The following is a 15,450-nucleotide window of genomic DNA, read 5'->3' on the forward strand; positions in this document are numbered from 1 at the left end:
GATCAATGTCACAGGATTTCAGTAAGGAGAAAGGAAAGCAGATAATCCTGGAACATTTACAGAGCAGCAATTGGCATTCACCCACATTTGGAGGCATACGTGTAAGTTTTCCAAAGGAACATAATGCATTTGACGAGAATTTAATAATAAAAAAGTAAAGGCAGCCTCAGTTGAACAGGAAATAAATGTTTATATTTTCTTTAAAATATGTACAGATCAGCGCCTTCAAGTAACACTGAGGAAGTGGCATTTTTAAAAGCCAAGCAGAAACAAACTTGCTGACTTTATACTTTCAAAGAAAAACAGTTTCCAGATGGTTAGTATTTTCCTCGTCGCCCCGCCTTAGCTCTCGATGTTTACAGGGCCGCGGATGCTCCGACGCAACGTGACCTTTCCCCGAGTTTCCAGGGCTGAGTTCAATCAGTTCGCACTGACACGGGTGACTCTACATGTGGGCGGACCTGGTTGAACACAGGGTGAGGGCTGGAGGCGTGGCCAACCCCAGCGTTCCCGCCAATCACGCTGGTGACGGAACGCGGCCACGCCAGCGATCAGCCCCTGATCACGCGCTCACTGCACTCCCATTGGCCGACGCTGGCTACACCTTTGTCTCCCATTGGTGGAAGCTTCACAGCCGCCAGCTGTAATATAATTTTTGTTGTTCTGTGTGTGTTGCAACTGGGTCGTCATGTCCACTCTGGAGAAAATCTGTTATTACTGTTGCTCCCATTTGTGAGGTCTCTCCCTTCTTGCCTTTCTCTCCCCCCCCCCCCCCCAGTGTTTTATTGTTGCGATTGGGAATTTTTCTTTTTTCATTTAAAAATGTGGTGTAATTCTCCATGTCAAGCTGCAGAAATGGAAGATCCACGCAATGTAGGTATATTATTGTGCATTAATGTATAAAATAATGAATGTAAGTAAACTGTGCTGGTTGGTGGTTATAAGAATCTTATGTCTTTCACCTACTACTGCTGAGGGTGTGTTTTAGGAAAGCTGTTAAACCGAGAGGAAAGGCTTTGATTGCAACAATGGTAAAGGACCGCTGTTTTGGGGTAATAGGTATACATTGTGTATACATTGGGCATTCCTGAAACAAGTGTAATTGAATAGATAGTATTGCATTAAGCAGTGGGAATGAGAAATCCGTTTGTTGGAATCAGTTCTTCTTAAGTGTGGTACAAATGTTCGTCATCTCATGCCCGAAAAAAGATCTTTTGCGGATTTGAATATACAACGTATATCTAAGCATTAATTCAAATTCAAATAAGCATCACGTAGCATTTTGCCAGAATAAAACACTTCCAGTCTTCCATTGAGACGAGAGTGGTGTAATGGTATCATCTGGAAGGAAGGTGAACAAAGTTGAATTTCATTTCAAGCTAGATCAGTCTTTGAGTTTGTTTTTTTGGACAAAGAGATGTTGTAGGAGGGGACTTCCTGGTAGCTGTGGAGACATGCAGACTTCACATGGCTGCTTAGTCGATGACGGAAACACGATTCTATATTTGGAGTGGGAGGAGATCAGGGTCACTGAATCTAGCCTGCCCCCAATGCCCCTTTGTTGAATGTTGCCAGACCCACTACATTGGCACTTCCACAGCAGTTACATTTGGCCTGGAGTGGTACTTTAAATATCTATTAGCTGAGAATCTGAATAATCAACTAATGCAACCAAATGTAATGGTCAGTTTTAAGGTTAGGTCTGAAAAGAACTTGAAATTCCAACTTTCCTAAAGCTGCGTACCTAATTTTTCTGCGTTGCAATTTGAGACTATGCTGATGTTTATAAATGCAATTTACATTTAAAATGATAAACCTTTTCTGCCAATTTTCTGACAATCTGAAAGTGGGTGGGGGGAAGAAGACCTAAATTGCACCTCTCTGAATTACTTTGGGATTTTTCTTCTGTTAAAAGCCCTATGTAAATGCATGTTGTTGTAATCACACATCTGATGGTAACAGATGCAGAAATGGTGTACTTCCCTAAATTTAAGGTGCATCAAAACAGACTGAAATTCAAGGACCTATATGCAGCTGATTTTTATTTTAAAACTGAGATGCATTTTTGCCTCCAGGTTGAAATCATGGGCATTTATGAGTCGATATTAGAAAGGAAACGCCACGACAGTGAAAGGTCCTCCAGCAGTACATTGGAACAGAACGATATTGAAGCTGTGGAGGCTCTTGTTTGTATGAGTTCCTGGGGTCAAAGGTCACAAAAAGGGGATCTCTTAAAAATTCGACCACTGACACCTGCTTCAGACACCGATTCTGTGCACTGTGAATTGATTCCCCCAATGTTACAGAGGGACTACCACTCAATGTCTTTACTTGTAAGTATGCAGTTCTTCTAAGTGATGCCTATTGGTAATCATGGAGTCATAAACAAACATGTTAGTCTTGGCAATGATTTAAATTCATGACCTTTTAAAACTGTTATGTATTTGTTGTTTTGGTGTAATCTATTTGCGATCAAAGGTAATAAATGAATAAGAACAGAGTTGTGTGCATAGCAGATGAGGAAGAAACATCATTGACCTTGTTCACAACTTTAAGCTAAGCTTAAAGTTTCCTTTGTCTTTACAGTGTATGACACCACCACATAGTCCTGGTGTTGTTGAATCAGGGAATGCTGCCCCAGTGCCACAACTTACTTACACAAAGCCAACAGCAGTCACTGTAGACACTGGAGTCTACACTGTCAACACTATGACCACGAAGCCTGCTTTAGTGAACATTCAGAAGTTTTCATGTCAGAAGCCTCTTTCAGCTGAACAAACTGTTGCTCATCACTGCAGGTCAGTGGCCACCAGTGTCATCCGTCACACTGCTGATAATTCTCCATGCAACCACATTCCTTCATCACCACTGATTGAAAGACTAAACTCAAGTAGCCAAAGTCTTAGGACAGAGGCGAAAGGAAAAGTATCAAACCAATGTAAGCACACTGAGGACACATGCACTTCCACAAATTCTGTGACTAAATGCTGTTTACAACAGCATTGCACCAGCTCAGTTATCAAGGACCAACAGCGAGCAGTGCCCTCTTTAACACTACCTTGTGCACCAAACAAAGTTGAAACTGGACATCAGAAGCTAGCCAGGTCTTTACCAGCACGTTTACCAACTGTACCTGTGACAAACACTCCAGTTATCTGTCAGATGTTTCCAGTGAATGGAGGAGGAGGAGGAAGAGGAGGAGGGGGAGGTGTCATTTCTGCATTCATCCAAACACAGACCAACTGTGTAAAGCCTGCATTTACCCAGACGACTCCAATTTCTCAACCTCTTTTGGTGGGAGCATCCATGCCACAAGGGGCTGTGATGTTTGTGCTACCCCAACCCTCTCTCACACCACCATCTCCAGGTCAACAGACAGTAATGACAGTTGGCAACACAAAGTTACTGCCGCTTGCACCTGCTCCAGTCTTCGTCTCGTCAGGCCAAAACTGTGCACCACAGATGGATTTCTCTAGAAGGCGTAATTATATTTGCAGCTTTACTGGATGCAGGAAGACCTACTTCAAGAGTTCGCACTTAAAAGCACATCTTCGAACTCACACAGGTATACTTTAATTTGAGCATGATAATGGCCCAGATTTTGCAGTTTTAAAAACAGCGAAACTGTCAGCATTCACCGTCACCACAACTGTGAAACTGATAGCAACTTCTGGTGTCCACACAGGCATAGTTAAATGTGGAAATCCAGAAGGTGCTGTCGGTGATTCTCTGCTCCTCCACAGGGTGCACTGTTGATGTCCCCATAGATGGCAATATTTAGAAATCACTTGAACAGAGGTGACCACCCCTTTTATGCTGTAATATCACTGAAAAAAAACAAGAAAGTTATGTCTTGTTGAATGGGGTTTAACTGAGTTCTTGATGGTGTACTAAGTCATAACTACTGTTGATAAATCTTTCTGGCCCTGAAAAACTAATTTTATATTTGTGGAATGTCAAATTTCTACCTTATGATCCAAAGTTTTTTGACAGAATCACAGAATTGTAACAGTGCAGAAGGAGGGCATTTGGCCTATCATGTCTGCACTGGCTCTCCGAATGTGCACTTCACCTAATGCTATTCCCCTGCCTTCTCCCCGTAACCCTGCACATTTTTCCTTTTCAGATAACAGTGTAATTCACTTTTGAATGTCTCGATTGAACCTGCCTCCACCACACTCTCAGGCAGTGCATTCCAGATCCTAAGCACTCATTGTGTGAAGAAGTTTTTCCTTGTATCGCTTTTGCTTCCTTTGTCAATCACTTTAAATCTCTGCCCTCTCGTTCTTGATCCTTTCACGAGTTGGAACAGTTTTTCCCTATCCACTCTGTCCAGACCCCTCATGATTTTGAATACCTCTATCAAATCACATCTCCGCCTTCTCTTCTCCAAGGAAAACGGTCCCAACTTCTTCAATCTGTCTTCATACCTGAAGTTCCTCACCCTGGAACAATTCTCGTGAATCTTTTCTGTACTCCCTCCAATGCCTTCACATCTTTCCTAAAGTGAGGTGCCGAGAATTGGACGCAATACTCCAACTGAGGCCAAACAAGTGTCTTATACTTTTAACATAACCTCCTTTCTCTTATACTCTGTGCCCCTATTGATAAAGCCCAGGATACTGCATGCTTTATTAACTGTGCTCTCAACCTGTCCTGCCACCGTCAATGACTTATGCACATATACACTTGAACTTCATCTGCCACCTATCTGCCCATTTCACCAACTTGTCAATGTCCCTTTGAAGTTCTACACTGTCCTCCTCACAGTTCATAATATTTCCAAGTTTCCTATCATCTGCAGATTTTGAAATTGTGCCCTGTACACCAGTGTCTGGGTCATTAATATATATCAGGAAGAGCAAGGGTCCCAACACCGACCCCTGGGGAACTCCACTACAAACCTTCTTCCAGCCCAAAGAGCATCCATTAACCACTGCTCTCTGTTTCCTGTCACTCAGCTAATTACGTATCCGTGTTGCTACTGTCCCTTTTATTCCATGAGCTATGATTTTGCGGACAAGTCTGTTGTGTGGCACTGTATCAAAAGCCTTTTGAAAGTCCATGTACACCACATCAACTGCATTGCCCTCATCAACCCTCTCTGTCACCTCCTCAAAAAATTACAGCAAGTTAGTTAATCATGATTTTCTCTGAACGAATCTGTGCTGGCTTCCCTTAATTAACCTGCATTTGTCCATGTGATTATTAATTTGGCCCCGAATTATTGTTCCTAGAAGTTGCCCCACCACTGAAGTTAAACTGCCTGGCCTGTAATTTCTGGGCTTATCTTTACATCCTTTTTTGAACAAGGGTGTAACATTTGCAATTCTCCAGTCCTGATACCACCCCTCAGTCTAAGGAAGACTTTTTTTAAAAAATGATATTTCAGCTTCTAACTTATTCCCATGTGCATGTTCCAATCTTTTTTGCTCTCTGTTTATAAAAAAAAAAGGTTAAATAATAATCATTGCATCTAGCTTCCTGGTTTGTTGTCTGTAAGAATTATTCAATGACTGCTTACCCTGCTTGATGACATCACTGTTGCTGGACACCTGGAAATCCCCTAGACTTGAATCAAACTAACATCAGGGAAGGGCAAATCCATGCTACTAGTTTGCTAGATCTTTTTGGGCAGCTTTCTTTGAGATCGTTGAGCGCTGTTGCTTCACCGCTGAACGCAAAATCTGGGCTAATTAACACTATATCCCAATGTCATAAAATCCTCTATTGCAATGAAAGTCATCTCAATTTTATAATGCAATTTCTTTTCATATGTAGTTCTATTTTCCATTGCATCAACTGACTTTAGAAGCAAATTAGATCAATTTTAAGTGCTAATATTCAAGCACAATTAAAAGTATAATTATAAGTTTTAACATTTTACACCGCATTAAATGTAGAAAGTAGCACCAACATCGGTCAGTAGAAAAAAAATGTAATGTTTCACTAATATAAAAGCAAAATACTGCAGATGCTGGAAATCTGAAATAAAAACAAGAAATGCTGGAAATACTCAGCAGGTCTGGCAGCATCTGTGGAGAGAGAAGCAGAGTTAACATTTCAGGTCAGTGACCCTTCATCAGAACTGGCAAACGTTAGAAATGTAAAAGGTTTTAAACAAGTAAAGCGGGGGTGGGGCAAGAGATAACAAAAGAGGTGTTGATAGGACAAGGTCACAGAGAATAACTGACCAGAAGGTCATGGAGCAAAGACAAATGGTATGTTAATGGTGTGGTGTAATGCTTTACTGATTGGTTCAAAGAAACTATGTAACCACATCAATTTTCTGATATCTACGGCAGAAAAACAAAAAGCAAATACCTGAAAGACTACAATATTAAACATCTCTGCATTTAATTTTTCATTGGTTTCAGTTTCTGATTTTATTTCTGACCTAGTTAGATATTTTGCTATATAAATAACAAGTATAAAATAACAAGCCAATAAACATTTGAAATTTCCCCCTAAAACGATGAAAGTTACCCATGCTTTTAATGTTCTACATTCCTCTGTTATTGTTGATTTGCCGAGGCCTACTGAGTCCAGATGAAGCCTGCCACTTACCAGAGATGCATGGTCACCTACTCCTGTTAATGTTTCTTTTGCTACCTATGAACATCGCCACAGGAGATGAACCAATTTCAGGTTCTCAGGAAAACAAAATTATGCTTCTTAATCTAAACTATAGTTTACTTTTAATGGATGATGAGGTAGAATTCCTTTTAAGAAACTTGGGCAAAGGACCGGAATTGTGCACTAATATTTTTCATCGTTACAGGCGAGAAACCATTTAACTGTAACTGGGAAGGGTGTGACAAAAAGTTTGCACGCTCAGATGAGCTTTCGCGACACCGCAGGACTCACACTGGAGAGAAGAAGTTCATGTGCCCTGTTTGTGATCGACGCTTCATGCGCAGTGACCATCTCACCAAACATGCTCGTCGTCACATGACTACAAAGAAAGTACCCAACTGGCAGGCTGAGGTTAACAAACTGAATAAAATTTCTGCCTCAACACCTTCTGTCAGGAATCCTGCCATTCCTATGACAAGCGTATTGATTTCTCCACCAACTTCTGCCTAAATGAGATCAGCTGAAGAGAAAATTTGCACTATCTCGTCAGAAAATTAAAACTGAGTAAATTGTCAGCAGGAACTGAACAAGCAGACGTTGTCTGATGGACTTTCAAAGCAATTCTAAATGCTGCATGTTTTACTGGATTCTCAAGTATGAGTTCATTTTTCTTTCGTACGTGTGTGAGTAGTAACAAGATAAATTTGTAAACCGGTTGGATGTGAAAATCTGTCAAGCCTAAGGGTGGAATTTTCCTTCATTTGTAATGCATGGGGAAGGTGAAATTCCACCAATGTTCAGCATGGAAAGTTATCATTGTATTGTAAACATTAAGTTTATTGTAAATAGTATTTGCTATGCACATTGTATACTTCCTGTATTTAATAAAACAATTTTCATGTAAAACAGATGAAAAATATTGGACTTTTTTATTGTGTTTTTCGCCAACAGGGGAAGATCATTGAATTGCTTTGTTACCTGAAGTGGGTTTTTGAGCAAAAGTTTGATCAATCTCTTTTAATCACGAGCCTACTGAAATTGACAAATAACAGGATAGGAATTGAAATTACTTTAAAGAAAGTGCACAATTTTGTAAATGCATTAAATATATTCAGTCACCGTGGACATATGCACCTTATTTTAATGTCCAGCATTTACAATTGGCTCTTGTGAAATTTTACATGCTGTTTTCATTTGACTATATATTGGCAAATTGCACTTGGCTGTGTGGACCATCCTGCTCAGGACAGCAACAGACATGGAGTGTCCATTTAAAAAAAACATTTCTTTACTTCTAATCAAGACAAGGAGAGTTCAGTGAAAATGTGATATCTGTCTAAAATATCTCTGGTGTGAAATTTATGTCCAGCCTCCGCACCCATTCATACTGAGGAGGGTAAGACACAAAATTCATCTACCCACCTCATCTGAATGGTTTCAGCACAAAGTTCCTGCACCTCCAGCCTCTCCCCTGAATGCTGCCAGTGAGTTTTGCATACAGCAGAAGGCCCAGGCAAAGTTGTTGCAGACCACATTGTACAGTCAGCCTGCTCTTAAAGGCAAGCTGCCTCTTAAGAGGAAGCTGCACAAAAATATTGCTGCAATGGAAATTCTTGCAAACTGAACACAAGGGCAAAAAGAGGGATCCATACTGATGCATGCAGCGCTTGAAGCATTAGTGGTGCAGGTGGAGGGAAGGAGAGACACCATGGTCCCCTGTGGTGGTGGTGGGCGGTGGGGCTAGGAATCCCTCAAGGACCACCCTCAGAAGGGAGTAGGAGCAGGTGGCCAGGAAAGTCAACTCCCAGAGTCTGGACCTGAGGACCTGGCAGCCGTGCCACTAAAGATCTAATGATCTCGCGCAGGTGATCAACATCAATGAATGCATCTTCGCATGACATCTCCAACCCACTGCTCCAATAACCCTTCACCCCATCCAATGAACTGCACGCCATTACTCATCCAGCAACAGTCCCTGGCACTTAGGACTCATGCCTAACGTTCAGATACTCCAATTCACCCTCACACACCTACCAATGCTGCCAGCCTCAGACCCACCTCTCACTGCTACCACATAGCCAGCTATTAGGCACATCACCCAAATGCAGTGCTATGCAATCACTAACATTCTACCCTCTTGTAGCACAAGGTGACAAACAATAGAAGGGAGCAGAACAAAGCTGGTAGGAAACAAGGATTCCTGTATCTCCCGAGCCTGACAGAAGAGATGGTTCTCCACATCATGGGCTGGCTGCAATGGGGCAGTAACAAAGAACAGTACAGCATAGGAATAGGCCATTCGGCCCTCCAAGCCTGCGCCCATCTTGATGCCTGCCTAAACTAAAACCTTCTGCACTTCCGGGGACCGTATCCCTCTATTCCCATCCTATTCATGTATTTGTCAAGATGCCTCTTAAACATCGCTATCGTACCTGCTTCCACCACCTCCCCCGGCAGCAAGTTCCAGGCACTCACCACCCTCTGTGTAAAGAACTTGCCTCGCACAGGCCCTCTAAACTTTGCCCCTCTCACCTTAAACCTATGTTCCCGGGTAACTGATTCTTCCACGCTGGGAAAAAGCTTCTGACTATCCACTCTGTCCATGCCGCTCATAACTTTGTAAACCTCTATCATGTCGCCCTTCCACCTCCGTCGTTCCAGTGAAAACATTCTGAGTTTATCCAACCTCTCCTCATAGCTAATGCCCTCCAGACCAGGCAACATCCTGGTAAACCTCTTCTGTACCCTCTCCAAAGCCTCCACGTCCTTCTGGTAATGTGGCGACCAGAATTGTACGCAATATTCTAAGTGTGGCCGAACTAAAGTTCTGTACAGCTGCAGCATGACTTGCCAATTTTTATGCTGTATGCCCAGACTGATGAAGGCAAGCATGCCGTATGCCTTCTTGACTACCTTATCCACCTGCGTTGCCACTTTCAGTGACCTGTGGACCTGTACGCCCAGATCTCTCTGCCTGTCAATACTCCTAAGGGTTCTGCCATTTACTGTATACTTCCCACCTGCATTAGACCCTCCAAAATGCATTACCTCACATTTGTCCAGATTAAACTCCATCTGCCATTTCTCCACCCAAGTCTCCAACCGATCTATATCCTACTGTATCCTCTGACAATCCTCATCACTGTCCGCAACTCCACCAACCTTTGTGTCGTCCGCAAACTTACTAATCAGACCAGCTACATTTTCCTCCAAATCATTTATATATACTACAAACAGCAAAGGTCCCAGCACTGATCCCTGTGGAACACCACTAGTCACATCCCTCCATTCAGAAAAGCACCCTTCCACTGCTACTCTCTGTTTTCTATGACAGAGCCAGTTCTGTATCCATCTTGCCAGCTCACCTCTGATCCCGTTTGACTTCACCTTTTGTACCAGTCTGCCATGAGGGACCTTGTCAAAGGCTTTACTGAAGTCCATATAGATAACATCCACTGCCCTTCCTTCATCAATCATCTTTGTCACTTCCTCAAAAAACTCAATCAAATTAGTGAGACACGACCTCCCCTTCACAAAACCATGCTGCCTCTCGCTAACAAGTTTGTTTGTTTCCAAATGGGAGTAAATCCTGTCCCGAAGAATCCTCTCTAATAATTTCCCTACCACTGATGTAAAGCTCACCGGCCTATAATTTCCTGGATTATCCTTGCTACCCTTCTTAAACAAAGGAACAACATTGGCTATTCTCCAGTCCTCTGGGACCTCACCTGTAGCCAATGAGGATGCAAAGATTTCTGTCAAGGCCCCAGCAATTTCTTCCCTTGCCTCCCTCAGTATTCTGGGGTAGATCCCATCAGGCCCTGGGGACTTATCTACCTTGATGCTTTGCAAGACACCCAACACCTCCTCCTTTTTGATAATGAGATGACTGAGACTATCTACACTCCTTTCCCGAGACTCATCATCCACCAAGTCCTTCTCTTTAGTGAATACTGATGCAAAGTACTTATTTAGTACCTTGCCCATTTCCTCTGTCTCCACACATAGATTCCCTTCTCTGTCCTTGAGTGGGCCAACCCTTTCCCTAGTTACCCTCTTGCTCTTTATAGACGTATAAAAAGCCTTGGGATTTTCCTTAATCCTGTTTGCCAATGACATTTCATGACCCCTTTTAGCCTTCCTGACTCCTTGCTTAAATTCCTTCCTACTGTCTTTATATTCCTCAAGGGATTCGTCTGTTCCTAGCCTTCCAGCCCTTATGAATGCTTCCTTTTTCTTTTTGACGAGGCTCACAATATCCCGCGTTATCCGAGGTTCCCGAAACTTGCCAAACTTATCCTTCTTCCTCACAGGAACATGCTGGTCCTGGATTCTAATCAACTGGCGTTTGAAAGACTCCCACATGTCAGATGTTGATTTACCCTCAAACAGCTGCCCCCAATCTAAATTCTTCAGTTCCTGCCTAATATTGTTATAATTAGCCTTCCCCCAATTTATCATCTTCACCCGAGGACTACGCTTATCCTTATCCACAAGGACCTTAAAACTTATGGAATTATGGTCACTGTTCCCGAAATGCTCCCCTACGAAGACTTCGACCACCTGGCCGGGCTCATTCCCCAATACCAGGTCCAGTACGGCCCCATCCCCAGTTGGACTATCTACATATTGTTTCAAGAAGCCCTCCTGGATGCTCCTTACAAATTCTACCCCATCCTAGCCCCTAGCACTAAGTGAGTCCCAGTCAATATAGGGGAAGTTAAAATCACCCACTACTACAACCCTGTTACCTTTACATATTTCCAAAATCTGTCTACATATCTGCTCCTCTACCTCCCGCTGGCTGTTGGGAGGCCTGTAGAAAACCCCCAACATTGTGACTGCACCCTTCCTATTCCTGAGCTCCAACCATATTGCCTCGCTGCATGACCCCTCCAAGGTGTCCTCCCACAGTACAGCTGTGATATTCTCCTTAACCAGTAATGCAACTCCCCCACCCCTTTTACGTCCCTCTCTATCCTGCCTGAAGCTTCTAAATTCTGGAAAATTTAGCTGCTAATCCTGTCCTTCCCTCAACCAAGTCTCTGTAATAGCAACATCATCATAGTTCCAAGTATTAATCCAAGCTCTAAGTTCATCTGCCTTACCTGTTATACTTCTCGCATTGAAACAAATGCACTTCAGACCACCAGTCCCGCTGTGCTCCGCAACATCTCCCTGCCTGTTCTTCCTCTTAGTCTTACTGGCCTTATTTACTAGTTCACCCTCATTTATTTCACTTGCTGTCCTACTGCTTTGGTTCCCACCCCCCTGCCACACTAGTTTAAACCCTCCCGTGTGACACTAGCAAACCTCGCAGCCAGGATATTTGTGACCCTCCAGTTTAGATGCAACCTGTCCTTCTTGTACAGGTCCCATCTGTCCCTGAAGAGATCCCAATGGTCCAGATATCTGAAACCCTCCCTCCTACACCAGCTGTTCAGCCACGTTTTTTGCTGCACTATCTTCCTATTTCCATCCTCACTGGCACGTGGCACATGGAGTAATCCCGAGATTACAACCCTAGAGGTCCTGTCTTTTAACTTTCTACTTAACTCCCTAAACACCCCCTGTAGGACCTCGTCACTCTTCCTGCCTATGTCGTTGGTACCGATGTGTACCACAACCTCTGGCTGTTCACCCTCCCCCTTCAGAATGCCCCCTGTCCGTTCAGAGACATCCTTGACCCTGGCACCAGGGAGGCAACATACCATCCTGGAGTCTCTTTCACGTCCACAGAAGCGCCTATCTGTGCCCCTGACTATAGAGTCCCCTATAACTATTGCTCTTCTGCGCTTTGTCCCTCCCTGCTGAACAACAGTGCCAGCCGTGGTGCCACTGCTCTGGCTGCTGCTGTTTTCCCCTGATAGGCCATCCCCCCCAACAGTATCCAAACGGTATACTTGTTAGAGAGGGGGATAGCCACAGGGGATTCCTGCACTGATTGCCTGCCCCTTCTCGCAGTCACCCATCTATCTGCCTGCACCTTGGGTATAACCATTTCTCTAAAACTCCTGTCTATGACACTTTCTGCCACCTGCATGCGCCTAGGTGCATCCAGTTGCCGCTCCAACCGATCCATGCGGTCTGTGAGGAGCTGCAACTGGGTACACTTCCTGCAGATGTAGTTGTCCGGAACGCTGGAAGCGTCACGGACCTCCCACATCTCATCGGTGAAGCACTTCACCCCTCTAACTGACATTTCTAGCACTAATTAATAAATTAGTTTAAAATAAATAAATACTAATTAAATCCTTACTAAATTGTTATAATTAACTATAATATATATATCCCTAGTGCTAGATTCCTACTATAAATATTAAATGCTAACTAAATACATTAATCTCCTCCCTCTGGTTTAGTTACTCTACTTATTAATTAGTTAATTAGGGTTTTAATCAATTTTTATCAATGTTTTATTTTTTATTTATTTTCAAAGTCAAATAACATCTGACATCACTGAGAATGTTGAGGATAATGGTATCTTCCTGCTTTATGCCCCTTCTCAACTTTGAGCACAGCCTCTTCCTACTATCTGGCATGAGGAGCAAGTTGCTGACAGTGTGACCATGGATCTCCTGCTTTTCACCCCAAGCCCCTTCCCTCAGCCCAACCTTCCCCTTCTGATTTCCTGCTTTCACACATAGAAGAACTGCTGCCTGCCCAGCCCCAGGAGGAGAAAAGAGAGCAACAGCACAGCACTGAGAACAGGCCCCGTGACTTCATTTGATGCTCACGGCCACCAGCTCGGATACTGGCACTGCTCTTAACTTGGAGACCAGCAAAGATTTGGGATCAGCACATGGTCAGTCACCGGGCTCAAGTGGGCTGCAACCAGGCCGGGGATGAAAGATTGTTCATTTGCCAGCTAACCAAAGGGTGATGTGGTGGAGGAGTCCTGCTGCAGAGAACTCAGATGAGGGCCTCAGTGGGGCGGCATACAGGCACCACTGACGTCACATCAGCTGATTAGACTATGTGACATCAAGATAGCGCCAATTCAATCTGTTGGGGCCCACGCAGCTGCATGTGCCCATATCCTCTAAGAATGCTGCACAGATAGTGAGTGGCCCACAGTGTGGCCTGCCCCAAGGCAGCTAGGTAGGCCTATTTAGTGCTGCTACGTGATTCAATTTTGTGCCCCTAATTTCAAGACATAGTAGGGATAATTCTGACATTAGGCAATCATGTATCCTAAATGGAAATTAAAATTGAGAGACATTCAAGGGACATGGGCATTGCTGACAAGGCCTACATTTATTGCCCATCCCTAACAGCTGTTGAGCAGGTGGTGGTGAGCATCCTTCTTGAACTACTGCAGTCTGTGTGATGAAGGAACACCCACAATGCTGTTAGTGAGGGAGTGCCAGGATTTTGACCCAGTGACAGTGAAGGAACAGCGATATATTTCCAAATCAGGACGGCGTGTCAGATGCCGTCAGACCTGCTGAGTGTTTCCAGCATTTCTTGTTTTTATTTATTATACCTGAGGGTCACCATTGATCAGAAACTTCGCTGGACCAGCCAAATAAATACTGTGGCTACAAGAGCAGGTCAGATACTGGGAATTCTGTAGGTGATGGTGTTCCCATGTGTCCTAGGTGGTAGAGGTCATGGGTTTGGAAGGTGCTGTCAAAGGAACCTTGGCGAGTTGCTGCAGTGCATCATGTAGATGGTACACACGCTGCCACTGTGCACCACTGGTGGAGAGAGCGAATATTTAATGTTGTGGATGGGGTCCCAATAAATCAGAGTGCTTTTCCTTGATGGAGTTGAGCTTCTTGAGTGTTGTTGGACCTGCACTCATCCAGGCAAGTGGAGAGTGTTCTATCAGACTCCTGATTTGTGCCTTGTAGACGGTGGACAGGCTTTGGGGAGTCAGGAGGTAAGTTACTCACCACAGAATACCCAGCATCTGACCTGCTCTTGTAGCCACAGTATTTATTTGGCTGGTCCAACGAAGTTTCTGATCAATGGTGACCCTCAGGTATAATAAATAAAAACAAGAAATGCTGGAAACACTCAGCAGGTCTGGCAGCATCTGTGGAGAGAGAAGCAGAGTTAACGTTTCAGGTCAGTGACCCTTCATCAGAACTGTAAAATCTTAGAAATATAATAGGTTTCAAGCAAATAAAGTGGTGGGGCTAGAAATAACAAAAGGCAAGGTGTTAATAGGGCAGAGGGTCACAGAGAATAACTGACTAGAAGGTCATGGAGCAAAGGCAAACAGTATGTTAATTCTGTGTTGAAAGACAAAGCAGAGAGGGTGTTATATGACAGAAAAATGAACAGCCCTGGCTCAAAGCAGAAACATTAAAAAACAGTGTGTAGGCACATGGTAAAAAAAATGAATGATGAAACAATCTAAAATAAAATAAACAAATAAAAAAGAAAAAATAACTAACAATAAAAAGAGGGGCCCGTCATGCTCTGAAACAGGAATGTTGATGGTGGGGCATTCAATGATGGTAATGCCATTGAATATCAGGGGAGATGGTTAGACTCTCTCTTGCTGGAGGTGGTCATTGCCTGGCACATGTGTGGCACGTATGTTACTTGCTACTTATCAGCCCAAGCCCGAATGTTGTCCATGTTGTGCTGGTTCTATATCTTAATGCACAAAGCATCTGCAATAAGATAGATGAACTAGTGGCACAACTAGAGGCACATGATTTAGATCTAATCGTTATTACAGAGACATGGTTACATGCTGATCAAGACTGGGAAATAAATATTTCAGGGTACACAATATTTCGGAAAGACAGACAAAATAGCAAAGGAGAAAGGGTAGCACTGATGGTCAAGGATGACATAAGGGCATTAGTGAGAAAGGACCTGGCCTCAGAAAATGAAGTAGAGTCATTATGGGTGGAA

At 43.5% G+C, this 15,450-nt stretch overlaps 2 protein-coding genes across 3 annotated transcripts in view; one reads left to right on the forward strand and one right to left on the reverse strand.

The window, feature by feature from the left end:
* The window catches only part of LOC137352269 (uncharacterized), a 55,236-nt gene that overhangs the window by 8,356 nt on the left and 31,430 nt on the right, over positions 1-15,450 (reverse strand). The window lies entirely within an intron of this gene.
* On the forward strand, positions 661-7,493 carry klf11a (Kruppel like factor 11a). Of its 2 annotated transcripts, none has more exons than XM_068022504.1 (4): positions 661-873; positions 2,076-2,333; positions 2,557-3,565; positions 6,782-7,493. In XM_068022504.1, the coding sequence occupies exons 1-4, from the start codon at positions 823-825 to the stop codon at positions 7,084-7,086; spliced, it is 1,623 nt and encodes a 540-aa protein (XP_067878605.1). In that variant the 5' UTR covers positions 661-822; the 3' UTR covers positions 7,087-7,493. The 2 variants fall into 2 exon arrangements, with proteins under 2 accessions (XP_067878605.1, XP_067878612.1); XM_068022511.1 differs by having other exon boundaries at positions 2,587-3,565.

The sequence above is a fragment of the Heterodontus francisci genome, chromosome 3 (assembly GCF_036365525.1).
Source record: "Heterodontus francisci isolate sHetFra1 chromosome 3, sHetFra1.hap1, whole genome shotgun sequence".
In the NCBI taxonomy this organism is placed as follows: domain Eukaryota; kingdom Metazoa; phylum Chordata; class Chondrichthyes; order Heterodontiformes; family Heterodontidae; genus Heterodontus; species Heterodontus francisci.

What these genes read in the sequence shown, in the direction of transcription:
- klf11a (XM_068022504.1), top strand. Translation starts at nt 823, where the DNA reads ATGTGGTGTAATTCTCCATGTCAAGCTGCAGAAATGGAAGATCCACGC. An exon ending in AAATGGAAGATCCACGCAAT is followed by an intron (nt 874 to 2,075) that starts GTAGGTATATTA and finishes TTTTGCCTCCAG; the next exon opens with GTTGAAATCATGGGCATTTA. An exon ending in ACATCTTCGAACTCACACAG is followed by an intron (nt 3,566 to 6,781) that starts GTATACTTTAAT and finishes TCATCGTTACAG; the next exon opens with GCGAGAAACCATTTAACTGT.